This window comes from Melanaphis sacchari, unplaced genomic scaffold (assembly GCF_002803265.2).
Source record: "Melanaphis sacchari strain LSU unplaced genomic scaffold, SCAv2.0 Contig4_pilon_pilon, whole genome shotgun sequence".
Classification (NCBI taxonomy): Eukaryota; Metazoa; Arthropoda; class Insecta; order Hemiptera; family Aphididae; genus Melanaphis; species Melanaphis sacchari.
Genome location: NW_020271335.1, coordinates 10075359 through 10089722, shown reverse-complemented (window position 1 = coordinate 10089722; position 14364 = coordinate 10075359). Strand labels below are relative to the sequence as shown.

General features: G+C 23.9%; 2 protein-coding genes across 3 annotated transcripts; both read left to right on the top strand.

Annotated features, from left to right (window-relative positions):
* The first annotated feature begins 408 nt into the window (after positions 1-408).
* Positions 409-4739, top strand: LOC112598807 (nucleolar complex protein 2 homolog). Of its 2 annotated transcripts, XM_025345429.1 has the most exons (14): positions 409-513; positions 1260-1469; positions 1533-1801; positions 1886-1995; positions 2084-2199; positions 2264-2427; positions 2607-2834; positions 2898-3086; positions 3161-3280; positions 3354-3485; positions 3564-3779; positions 3861-4118; positions 4185-4294; positions 4619-4739. In XM_025345429.1, exons 2-14 carry the CDS (start codon positions 1319-1321, stop codon positions 4737-4739), a joined length of 2184 nt encoding a protein of 727 aa, XP_025201214.1. In that variant the 5' UTR covers positions 409-513; positions 1260-1318. The 2 variants fall into 2 exon arrangements, with proteins under 2 accessions (XP_025201214.1, XP_025201215.1); XM_025345430.1 differs by lacking the exon at positions 409-513 and having other exon boundaries at positions 1227-1469.
* A 1694-nt stretch (positions 4740-6433) lies between these two features.
* LOC112599075 (28S ribosomal protein S21, mitochondrial) lies at positions 6434-6941 on the top strand. The gene has a single exon (XM_025345795.1). It carries the CDS (start codon positions 6597-6599, stop codon positions 6858-6860), a length of 264 nt encoding a protein of 87 aa, XP_025201580.1. The 5' UTR covers positions 6434-6596; the 3' UTR covers positions 6861-6941.
* Positions 6942-14364: the final 7423 nt, after the last annotated feature.

Sequence of the window (14364 nt, the reverse complement as noted above, 5' to 3'; positions counted from 1 at the left end):
TAATATGTTAATGAAAAAAATCACAGAAGTGAAAGAACAGGAGCATATTAATATAATATTATTAATTTTTATTATTACATTAAATAAAATAAAAGAATATTACTGAAATAATATTCAAATATATTTTACAAAATACTTTAAAAAAATAGTAATGTATCAGACGATAGACATATTCTATGGAAAAACATACAATTTTTATTAAATGTTTGGATAATTATTATTAACTGATGTTAATTAAAAAATAATTTCTAATTTTTACTCCAATTTTTATGTTTATTTGTTTATTAATTTAAAATTTTTACATTTATAAAGTATTTCTACCACGGTACCTTAATTTATGGTAACCACTGTTAACGACTTATGATAATAATGCATGAACGATATTAAATTTAATATTATGAAGTGTGAAACAGAGTAACAGATGGGCATAATCAAATGAATCGTATTTGCTATTTGAGTCATTTTCACAATTGAGAGAATCAAAAAATTACTCGAAATATGAATAAACTTATGGTAAATAATTATTAGTTAAATTTTGCTTTTTTTTTATTTGTTGGTATAATATTAGTTAAAAATTAAACTATAATTTAAGAATAATAATAATCAGGATATATTAATAATGCATTATTAATAAGTGCTTTAAAAAACTACTATAATTTTTTATTTATTTGAAATGAAACATTATTATAAGTATATTACAAATGTGTATAGCAACCAAATCCAACAAATGTTAACAATGTATTTTAAGTTTCAAATAAAATGTATTAAATATCCTCTAAATTAAAAATATTAAATAATAGTAAACTAATAAAATAACTTTTTAACAGCTCGTAATAGTTAATATATAAATAATTAATAATTAATGAACAAAACTAGACAAAGTATAAAAATGTAAAAATAAACAAAAAATTTTAAAACAAATTCAAATTGCTATTTAAAAATATAATAAAATCTAAATCTTTTGGGGATAGCCGTTTTTTATATGTATACTATTTTTCAGATTTAAAATATACTAAATCAATTTTCAGATAATAATTCAAAACATTTCAAAATTCGATTATTTTACTCTTAAAAGAACTTACTGACTTATTCGATTATTTTTATCATAATTGAAATATCCCGATTATTTTTATCATAATCGAAATATATCGATTGTTTTCAAAATTGAGATATCTCGATTATACCCATCATTTAATAAATAAATAACACGTGTGTTTTTGGTTATCATCGTATTTCAATAAAATACTTTTATTCCATAGACGAAGTAAGTTAAACTTTTTATTCAAGACAGCATTTAAGTATTAAATTGTCTTTTAACATGGCTCCAAAAAGTGTCATGAAAAAAAAACAATTAAAAAGCAAGAAATCTTTAAAAAAAAATTCAAAAGTGATTTCTAAAAAAGTAGAAGCAATGAGCGATAGTAACGATGATTCTGACGATGGATCGTTAGATGCAATTGAATTTAACAGTGAGTAAATTATTTATAAGATACCATTGTCTTCTATAGTTATAACTACTCTTTTTGTTTCAGGTGAATCTGATCATGATGCAAGTTTAAGTGAGGATAATGATGGTAATGCGTATGACAGCGATGATTTGGACGAAGATTTAGAAAAATTGAAAACTTCTGACCCAGAATTCTATAAATATTTAAAGGAATGTGATAAAAAACTGATAAATATGCCTGAACAAGATAACGATGAAAGTTTTAATGATGATGATGATGATGACGATTATGACGAATATGATGTGGAAGGAATAAAATCAGAAAAAATACATAAACCACCTAATAATTTAGAAGTAAATAATGTGTATTATACTAATATGTAACTTTGTGTAGATGTTAAACTTTTAAGGAAATTCCTTAATGTTGTAATATTTTAGATTGGAAGTGATGAAAGTGATTATGATGAAGGACCAAGTAATAATGGAGGAGATTTAACTGTTATTACATTGTCAATGATAGAGACTTGGAGACAAAAACTTCAAAATTCGTAAGAACAATTTTTATGAAAAAAATTTCATTTAATGATATGGTTATAGGTACATATAAAAATCGAATATTATAAATTATTATTTTAGAAAACAAAAACTCAAATACATTACAACAGCATCCAAGGCAATGACAGCTGCACTTCAACGTATAACAGCAAATGAAATTAATAAGCCTACATGTTATAAAGTTGAAGGAAGCTCAGGTACATATATAGTTTAGTTTAAATTAAATGTTTTTTTTTTATTAATATGTTATATATTTTTTAGTATTCAATGCAGTACTTCAAATGTGTATGTTTGATTTGCAACCAGCTCTTTTGAAATTTTTGAAACTTCCTCCTGGTACATCATCAAAAACCATGATTTCTAAATCAAAGCATTGGAAAAAAGTGAAAATGACTCTACGTTCATATTTAACAGATCTAACTAGAGTAATAATTATTTATTTTTTTTATTGTTTAAGTTAATTTAATTGATAAGTTTGATATAATATCTTCATTGAAATATATTTATGTACTTAAAATATTACTGAACTAAATTTTACAAAACAAAAGTTAATTAATTCTTAAAACTTCTAAAATTACTTAGAAATAATTTTAAATAATTTCAGTTATTGACTACAGTATCTAGTGAAGACATTACCTGTGTTCTATTAAAGCATTACCACCAAATGATACCATTTTTATCATGTCTTCCAACAATTGTCAAACCAGTTTTAAAAAGATTTGTGGCACTATGGAGTGCTAATGCAAGTGAAACAGTTAAAGTAGTATCTTTCTTGTGTATCTTGAAGTTAGCTAATAGTGATTTATCATCTTATCTAGAAATGACTTTAAAGGTAATTCAATTTAAATTATTTAACTGGAAATATTTATGTAATTTATTGAAAATAATATTTTAGGCTATGTATGTGGGGTATATTTCAAATAGCAAATTTGTTACTCCAAATGCCTTACCTGGAATTAACTTCATGAGACAATCATTGTCAGAAATGTTTACTATTAGTGAATCAGTATCTTATAACCATGCATTTTTGTATATAAGACAATTAGCCATTCATCTTCGATCAGCTGTAACTTTAAAAAAAAAGGTACATTAACCATATTAATTTTTCTATTTATAAAATATGTATTATATTAAACTTATTTAACTTATATTTTTAAGGAAAATATACAATCTGTTTACAATTGGCAGTATATATATTCACTTAAATTGTGGACAGATGTTTTGTGTGCCACATTAAATAAGAAACAATTGCAAACTTTGGTTTACCCTCTTGTTCAAGTAAACTAAATAAAAGAAATTTAAAAAATGTATTTTATATTATTGAATATTAAACAATTATTATATTTTTTAGATTATTATTGGGTGTGCTAAACTTATACCAACAGTACAATATTTGCCATTAAGATTTCATTGTATTTCAATGTTGACTAAGCTTAGTAGAGAAACTGGTAAATTCATACCAATTTTACCACATATTTTAGAGGTATTCATCGATTAAGTTATGCATAAATCTATGAGGTGAAGGTTTGTACAATATATTAATTTTATTTTTATTTTTAAGGTGCTTACTATAGTAGATTTTCAAAAGAGACATTCAAAAACATCAATGAGACCTATGGACTTTACTTGTATATTACGTTTATCAAAATCACAATTACAAGAAAACGTATTTAAAGATGCAGTTATAGAAAATATACATAGTGCTTTAATGGAATATATTGTAATTGAAGCACATACAATCAGTTTTCCTGATATAGTTGTACCATTTATTATCAAAGTATGTTTTATTTGCACTTATTAGGTATATAATTTGGTTAAAACCAAGATTATTTTAACATTAACACTATTATTTATTTAGATGAAAGAGTTTCTTAAAAATTGTAAAAATATTAATTATACTAGAAAGTTACGTACTTTGTTGGATAAAGTTAAAGAAACATCAACTTTTATATGTGAAAAACGAGGAAAAAGTGGGCTTTTACTTCATGATTTAAAAGGTATTGAGGCGTGGGAATCTGATATTAAGTTAGCTGGTACTCCTATGTCTCAATATTATGATAGCTGGTTTAAAATAAATCAGCAGCAAGTTGCTAGAAAATTAACCAATAATATTGCAGTAAGTTATTTGATTTATAGTAAAAATTTATTTATGAGTGATTTATGATAATTTTTAATTTATTAGCTTGGAGAATTCAATATTCCTACTTTAAAAAAACATAAACCAAAAGAAAATGGTGGAGGACCAGCTGAACTATTTCCTTCTGATGATGAAGAATATGAGCCTAATTTTGGGTAAGGCATTTTTAGAAAATAAATTCAATTTTAATTTTAATGCTAGGCCTATCAAACATTCAAGTGATTAACCTTTTAGATATGTGGTTTAATTTCATATTATCTAAATTAAAAATAATAAAGAACTAGATAAAACTATAGTTTAACATTCTTTATAATAAATAATAATTATTATTATTAACACTAACATTTGATCATTTGATAATTGAACAAAGTAATTCTTTATAAAAAACCAACACTAACTTTATTATTAATTTATTATTAGTTAATTTAAATTTATAAATTAAAAGTTTCATATTAAAAATAATATATGTCTGAGTTTAGGTCTTCAGAAGACGGAAAGAGTGAAGATGAAAATGAAAAGAGTGAAGTTGAAGATGATGAAGATGATGAAGATGATGATGATGATGATGATGATGATGATGATGATGATGATGAAAGTTAATAAATCACTCATTATTTTGTACAACTTTAAATTTTAAATACTGTGTAATTAAAATATTGTTTTTGATTATTCCCAGTAAAAGAAAAAAAGATTAAAAATTGTAAAGCACTAATAAAAAATGTCAATTGCATATTTTAATTATTGTATTCTCTAATAATGATGTGTAATCCATTTGATTAATCCTGGATATTGTACTATTTTGTTTTTGTAGTCATCTTACTATGAAGTCTGTTAATTGGCTTGTTAAATAATTTTGGTTCTTGTCAGTTTTTGTTCTACCACAGTTAATAGGTCGGCTTTAAAAAACTCAATTCTGTATTTTCCCTAATTGCTTAAACATAAGTAGAAAGCAGAAAAATCACAAATATAATTTTGTAGATCTGATTTGTAGAGTATATACTCAAGGTGTATTGAGTACTTATCGTTTTTGGTAATTTTCTAAGTAACCAAATAAAAAGAGGGAAATGATAACTGCTCTGCTGTACAACTGTATACTGTGTTTAATAAACTTCACATGCTACAGTATTTACTAAAATTAGTGAGTCTTATTGTATTGTGTTAGTTAAATGCATTTGAATAAATTGATAAAACAGCATCTCAATACAGTTCTGAAGCAAACCTATATTTCTAAGTACATTTTATAATATATTTATATTGTAGTTAAAATAGCAATTTGTTTTATAAATAGGAATATGCCAGTTAAATCATGTTTACCAAAAACATTTAATATGATATTAATACTTTTGTTTTACTGTTACCAGTTACCACAGTGTGAATAGGTAGTATAAATAGGTATTAGGTAGGTACTTAGCATATAATTGTAACAGTTAATAAGAAATTTCAAAGATGTCACCAAATATTAAAAATATAATAACATAAAATATTAAAAATATTTTTGAGTTACAATAAAATATTTAGAATCGTTATTTTTTATTCAAATATCTTATTTGTTAAAAGTAAAATTTGAACTTCAAATGCTTATAAATAAAATAATGTATGTACCTTAATTTTCAATATTTTACATTACTAATAGAATAACCAAAGTGGAACATAGTATTCCATTTTACATTTTATTAAAAAGCTTATTTTTTTCAAAGAAATAATGTTTTTAAATAAAAAGAATATTAATGTTTATCAGTAACAAAAAAAAAAGTTAAGATATTTTTAAAATTATACCATGTATATGAAATTCTAGTACATAAACATATTTTTGAAAAAATTTAAAGTAAATTCACACGTAATTGTTTTTCTTTATTTTAATGATTTTCGATTATTTTTTGAAAAGTATTAGTAGTTTTATAATTTTGGCTAGTCAAAGTACCATCTGTAGGTCTAATTTTCTATCAGAAACTACCTTCAAAATTGAAGATTGAAGGATTTTTCTACTATAAATTGTAAATTATGCATACATTCAAAAAAAAAAAAAAATTTCATAATTGTTAATTAATGTAATATTCATCATTTCATTATTCATGAATAGTGATTATTGATTATTGCTTTGCTGAATGCTAATACCTAATTATTCAGAAATTAGAATTCAAAAAAACACTAGAGCAAATCAGTCTGTATAAGATACCTTTATTACATACATATGTGAACATTATATTTTACTTTGTGGTTACACTGTCTAAAATTGATAGTGTGATATTTTGATTTTTAAAGATAATTATTAGATAACAATTAATATTATTTAATATTTATTATTTACTATTTAGAAGTTGACTAATATTGTGAATTGTGATATTGCTTTATGTGTCCAAGTACCAATTTCTAATTGAATTAATGCAAATCTTTTATTATTGTTTGAAAATATAAATCAAAGCATTGTAGCATAAAGTTTTAGTTTTAACATTAGCTATGAAACATTTAAAATTCATTTCGAGGACTGTGTTGGTACGGAATGAAAATGTGGATGAAGCCTGCCGTTTATTGAACCGAATAATGGGTTCCGAAGGTTTTTTGGATCAGTACAGAAGAACAATGTTTTATGAAAAACCAACGCAAATGAGAAGGAGAATTAATTATGAGAAATGTAAAGCCATTTATGATGAAGATATGAAGCGTAAGATTAATTTTGTACTACGTAAAAACCGACCAGAGCCATTTCCTGGATGTTATTAATCAAGTTTAGTTCAAATATTTTTACATAAAATGTTGTTAGCATAAATATTGTAATATTATAGTATTGTACACTATTATACTCAAAATATTTTGTACATTTTGAATTCAATATAGGTACTTATTTTGATTAATGTATGTTATTTTATTATTATGATACATTTATCACTTTTAAGTGATTATGAGCAGAATACAGCTCACTACCAATGTGTAAACAATTTAATACCTAATATTAAATGATGTTACAAAGATCCTACTCTAGTCATAATTCTTGAGTAACTTTTATCACATATTTTACTCGTACATTAATTTTATAATTATCTGAGTAGACATAAGTTAGTAATATAAAATATGTGTTACAAACTCCTACCATTAGTTAGTTAGTACTACATATATTTAGGCAAAATTTTAAATGAACTTCTCCTATGTTTAGTTCTAAGAATTAAACTGAAAAGATAATTTTTTTGGTGGTGATAGTACATTCGGATTCCCACTGGCCCGCAGTAGTGTCATAACAATAAAATAATGTTAATTATCAGACCCTCTTTGAATTTGAGTCTGTCTCTAGAATCTCTGGTTAAGTTTTGATAAACAAACTCAAGTGCATAGATTTTTATCTGTTTTTATTTTTAGAGCATTGTTTTAAAATTTATTTATACAAAGTTGTATTGTGCCTTGGTATGCATACAACATTTTTCTCTAAAGGATAGTTAAAAATTAAAAAATATCAAATATGTATATCAAAAATGTGCTATGTATGAAATTGTCATCTTATATGTGTGGCCGTTGGGTATCATCAGCTGTATCATATGAATTCAATTTTAATTACCATACAGTTACAAATAATGTATGCTCTTACCAAAAATTTTGTCTCAGACTTTAAGATTAAATATTTTTATTTTTGAATGGCCCATAAATAGAAATATTTAAATATTCGTGATTTCAACACTAAATTTAAAAAAAATAAAAAACAAAAACCAATACACTTAGTCTGCTATATAGTTAGTTAAAAAGTGTACTCTATATAATTGAATTGGTCACTGTAATGAGTATGTTAATTTTGGATTAATATAACTTGGTGAATATGAAAATTCTGATAAAAGGAGAAAGAGGAATCAACATTAATTTCTAAAGATAGATTATGGTTATTGATTATTATATTCATATTATTACAAGCATTTAAATATTTCAGTTATTAAATACTATTAAATTTTTGTTTTTAAACTTAACAAAAATAAAAAATAAAAATATGATATTTAATTTGTGAACAATCTAAAAAAAAAAAAATCATAAAAATATTCCGAAGAAATATTTTAAAAATAAAAATATTTGATGGAAATTTTAATTTAAAGGTAAATTTTTTTTAAAATTTGAATTATACAAAAAAAAGGGGAAGTAGGTAACTACTCTGCAGTATAGTTAGATGTCAAATCTACCTCGATATTGAGTAAGTCACTATAATGTATGTATTAAATTTTAGTTCAATGATAAATCGTTGTTTAAGAAAAAAGATTCTGAGGAAAAACTATCAGCCTATATTACAAAGTATATTTAATGATACATTCATATTGTTATTAAAGTATATAATATTGATCACTAGGATTTGGAAGTTGATAACTTTAAAAAAATTAAAAAATTACAAATAATTAAAAAAAAATTGTTTTTAAATTTATAAAATGTTCACTAAAACAAGCAACAGATTTTAGCCAAGTACGCTGTCTGGTCTATACCGGTTGTGGTGATAAAGAAGTATTAAATTACATTTTCTTGAAATATTGAACACGTGATGGGCATTTCAAAAATACTTTATTGATATTAATTACAGTAGTCACTCGATAATTCGAAATTCAGGGGACCAAGTTAAAAATTCGATTTATAGAGGTTTTCGATTTACCGAGTGTTTGAATAATTGAGGAAAAATAACTAATTCGAATTAAAGAGAGGTGAAAAATTATTGTATGTATGTACATATTACATTTATTTTGACATCTATTTATTATACAAAATATACATACATATATATTATTATATTTTATAATTATTAATTTATATTTATTTATTATATTATTATTATATTTTACATATTAAAGAAATCTGTTATTTTTTTTTGTGATAAATTGCAGGCCAGTGGCCACAATTTGGTTTATAGCGTTGTCTAACTTATTGATATCATTGAAAATTGTATCGCATCTTTTTTCGTTCATTTCAGATTACTCAAAAAATTGATGTAATCCTGACAAAATTTTAGATTAGGTAGGTAAGGTACGATAACGTTTATCAACTATGATAATATTAAACCACCAACGTTACAACTTATAAGTTTCAATACGATTATGTCAAATAGATTGTACGTTATCTTCATATGTATGTACACTGTACATGTATATGAACTTACATATAATTGCGTTTAAGGAAATTCGAATTATAGAGGTTTATGGAATAAAAATTCAAATTGTAGAGTGTGTCCCACCGTCAGACATTTCGAATTATCGAGGGGATCGGAATACATGCATTTTCTTCTAATTATAGAGGTTTTCTCAGGGGACTTAGCGTTTAGTTCGATTTATGGAGTTTTTCGAATTATCGAGTTTTGAATTAACGAGTGACGACTGTACTAAAAAATGATTGATTTACTTTTGGGAAGTTTTTCGAATTTCTTCCGTAACTCTATACAATAAAAATTAGTTATTTAATTTCAGATGTTATTAACACATAATCAGCTAAAAAACATTGTTTAAGAAATTAAAAAAAAAAAAAATACAAAATACATTAACTTTTGAACCCTAGTGATTACATTTAACAGTGTCTACTATTAAATCTCGACTGAAGTGTACTACGGCGTTATACTAAAGGTTTTATTTTGATTTTAAAATAAACAAAAATTGTTAATTTAAAGACGCTGAATGTCTTCTTTTTTTTCAATTTATACACAAACTTTCACCTATGGTTGGCACGTGAACAGTTCTTGAAGAAAAAGTTTGGATAAATTTGATTAATTATACAATTTATAAATATTCATAAAAAGAAGACTACCTACTACTTACAAAATATTTAAGATACTATAAAATTAGCTAGTAGGTATACAGAGAAATATAAAAAAATAGTAGTTTGAGTTAATACGGTCTGAGCAGTAAGAACACTATTGTTTATTGTTATCGTATCTAAGAGCGCTAATTTACACCTATATAATATGTTATGTGACTATAATAGGAAGCTTACAAATAAATATACAATTAAGATTGATAGCATGTAATATGTTTATTTATTCATTCAAGTAAGTTCTTTTAAAAGCATAGGTATAGTAAATATAAAAGTATACTATGACTTACGCGTAGATACTTACAGAATAGGTATAAATAAATTATGATTGAGGAGGAACAGTGTAATAAATTATAATGATTAAATAAACACCAAACTACAACAAATGTGTTATAGGGTGTAAAAAAATGTATTTAATTATTTAATTTTACTAATAATTTTTAAAATTATAAATACAAAAAAAAACTTTTTGGTTCTCAATAGTTATATTTGTTCCCTTTATTGACTTAAGGCGTTCAATATGGACCTCACAACTTCACAAATAACATTCACCCTATAGTTATAAATGTTATAAAAATACTTAGATATCTACCCTATATATAGAATTAATAAAACAAGTGATTTAAATATATTACGTATGATATAGTACTTTAATATTATAACTCATATTCAGTTATGATGATACCTATACAATTAAAATATTTAGTACATATAACTAAAAAAAAAATTATTGTAAATCTTGTAAATTTAATACTAAAAAAATAAATCAAAATTTATTAAGTTGTACTAAAAAGAAAAAAAACTATAGGTATTTTTAATTATTTTAATTAAGTAATTAAAAACAATTTATAAAATGAAAGTTAAACAACAAATGTATCAAATGTTTATTAATAGTTTTAATTGACAGAAATTAAAAATAATATAATTATTATATGAGTTTTTAATATTGTATTGAAATGAGTGTGTTCGTGCATTTTATAATAAAATAAATTATTTAATCCAAACTTGATGCTATAATAATTTAAAAAAAAAAAAATTTTATACAAGAATATTGATATTATACAATAAACTCAACAAAATTTGATTTTTTTTTTAAGTAGAGGAAAATATTCTACAGCCGCATTGAAGTCTGTTTTTCAATATTTTAACTTTAAATTTTATTATATGTCTTATAAAATATTTTTTATCACTATTTGAAGCAAAATAAAAAATTATAGTTTAGTGGGGCTGTAGAAAGTATTCTTTCTTAAGATAAAAAAATAGTTATCAAAATCCGATACTTGAGAGTTTTTCTGTGAAGTTTTTTTTGTTAATATAATATATAATACCCTTCCCCTGGTCCACCACTAAATACATTTCAAGCATATTGTATATACCGATTAGGCTTATCAGGATTTTGTATACCTTCATCTAAGTGGTTTTTGAGAACAGCTTTAATTTAATAGTGTAATATTGGTCAAGTATGCAATGTTTTTGATTATAATTCTTCTTTTTTTTCTTCCGTCATTTTATTACGGTCATTAATTAATTATACCAGATAAATAAAATTCATTAAAGATTCAAAATTATTTTTACTGGTTTTAATGTTTAACATTTTTCTACAGATACTTTCATGCATTTAGTTTCTACATAAATATTATATTATATGATAATTTTATGTTGTACTGGAATTGTGAATTCTGATTACTGTATCTACATTGAAGGATATAATAATAATTAACACACCCATCTGTTTATTAAGTAGATTTTTTTTCATGTGGGCGGGATCGCTAACATTCACCCTCTGGTAACTGTGACTGGGTATGATTTTAAATGAGATTACAAATAAATCCTGAACATTTTGTAATGTACCTATATTGCCTATTCATTACGCCGTGTGACTTTGAAATTCTAGACACCGCTGATGAATGTATTATACACCCATCTTTCGAGTCTTGCCGACTTTTGTACGTAATAATGTGTATTGCAATAATTGTACCCAAATTTCCTTTAAACAATTAAGTTATAATTTTGATTGATAAATGAAATTTATATTATCAACTATCACTAACAACATGTTATTTTAGGGATGTTTTGAGAATCACCATCACAAACAATACGTCACTACAGCATGTCAGATTCCACAGTTATTAAAATTAAAATTTAACATATGGATGGTAGTTAAAATGCATTTAGTAAAATTACACTAAATTCAAAATAATTTAAGAAAATATTTGTATACCTACTATCGTGTGATATTTTTTGAAAGATAAATAAATCATCAAAACAATGATAATAAAATAGACGATGACAAATATTATAAAGTATAAATTATATAAAATATTACATTATTAGCAATAATTATCCAGTCTTTCCTTAATCAAATTACAATAGTGACATGCATTGACAACAACAAGGTCCGATGCAGCTGCGTTTACTTCTTTGAGGTCCTATAGCTACATCCCTACTTAATTTTAGTTAAACCTACATAGTTGGATAAAAATGAGCATTTACTACATATTGTCATCTCTAATTTTAAAGATGAAAATTATTAAAATATATTACTTTTACTATGAAAATCCATGGTTATAATTTTATGAACTAGAACAATTTAAAATTCTATTTAATTAAAAAAAAACAATGTGATTATTTTATAAAAATTATACATAGTAAATATTTATATTATTGGTACGTAAACTGATCGACTTATTTATTTTATTCTTATAGGAATATATATAATTCCCACGGTCTATAATGAAAAAAAAGAAAGTGAAAAAACACATATATTAGTTTGTTATATATTTTTTTTACGACTAAAATATATCTTGCAAGAATTTAATTAGTATTGTAATGTGTTAACATAAACTCCGCCTGTCAATAGAAGTTAATAAATAGTTTAAATCGGCTATAATAAAATTAAATATGCAGTAAATACGATTCTATAATCTAATATAATAAGCGGTAACTACATAAATTTAAAAATATAAAAGCTGCAAAATATAAATTAATGCATATGTGGAATTTTGATAGGTTTTAAACTCCAGTAAAGTTAAAATAATATTAACCGCAAGTTTTTAAATTACTCAAAATGTATTCATCAATCATCTATAAAACGGCTGCATACAAATTGCGTCCCAATATAAAATTGTGATTTGTAGCATATTAATTACGTCCCGGATTTTCTATATGACTATACTAATTGCGTCCTGATAATATTTAACGACTACTATGTTCAATTTTCAATTACACAAACAATAAATAGCTGTGAAGCTTTCCATTCAAATTTAACGGTATGTTTTATTCTGCTCATCTAAATATCTACAAATTTATTAATGTGCTTAAAAATGCACAAAAAGATACATAAAATTTCACAGTAGTAGTCAAATAAAGAAAATAAGACGTGAAATATGCGAAAAACAAGAATTTTTAAGAAAAGAAATGATTAAATACGACGTGAACGAAATAACACGTTTTGATTTTGTCAAAACTATAATATTATCGATAAAATTTTTACTGAACCATAAATAATATTAAAATAACATTATATAATATATCTAACACATATAAGTATATAATTTATACTTTTCACTATTTTTTTACTTATTCTTTTATGACAAAAACTATATTTTTGATGTACCTACATAATGACGTAATGATAAAAAACAATATTTTTAAACTACCTTTAGCAACATATTATTTATAATATTTAATGTTGCTATTGACAGTCTTAGATCTGTATTAAATGGGAAAGAAAATATTGTACTTATATCGGACGCAATTAATATAGTTATTAAATATTATCGGGATGTAATTCGTATGAAAAGAGGATCTTGTGACGCAATTTTTTTACACCGTATTATACAATTATATTATATTCTTAATTATACTGAATTATTTTATTCACAGAACATCAGGACTTTTTGTCTTTTTATTAAGATGGCGCAACCAGTACTTCAATATTTGTTTAATTTACATATAAATATATAACTCAATTTATTTAAAACCAAAAACACAAGTCTACTTAAATTTAAGCTTTGTATAATCAGCTAAAGTGATGAACAAAAGTCGTGCGTGATGTGAGTAGTTTACAAAGTGGTGATTATCATCTCCACATTTCCGGTGTCATCTGCAAAATAATATTTTAGTTGAAAATAAATCATAAAATAAATACTTAGTTGACTTTAGTCTAACTAACTTTAGTCTTAAGGACTTAAGTCTTTATTAGGAATTAGTTGGTAGTTAAAATTATTACTTAGTAAAATTAAACAGTTCTCTCATAACAAAAATAAGGTCAGCTTTGTTTTGACAGGGGGCTAAGATAGGAATTGTATAAGTTGAGTGAATAGAAAAATAATTATGCCGAGAATGATCTAATTTTTAAATGAAAATTGCCAACTGTGTAGTACAAAAACGTATTTTGGACGTGTTAAATTAGAAACTTATCACAGGTCAGGCTTTTGGCATAGGTGTGCAGAGACCTGTATTTTGG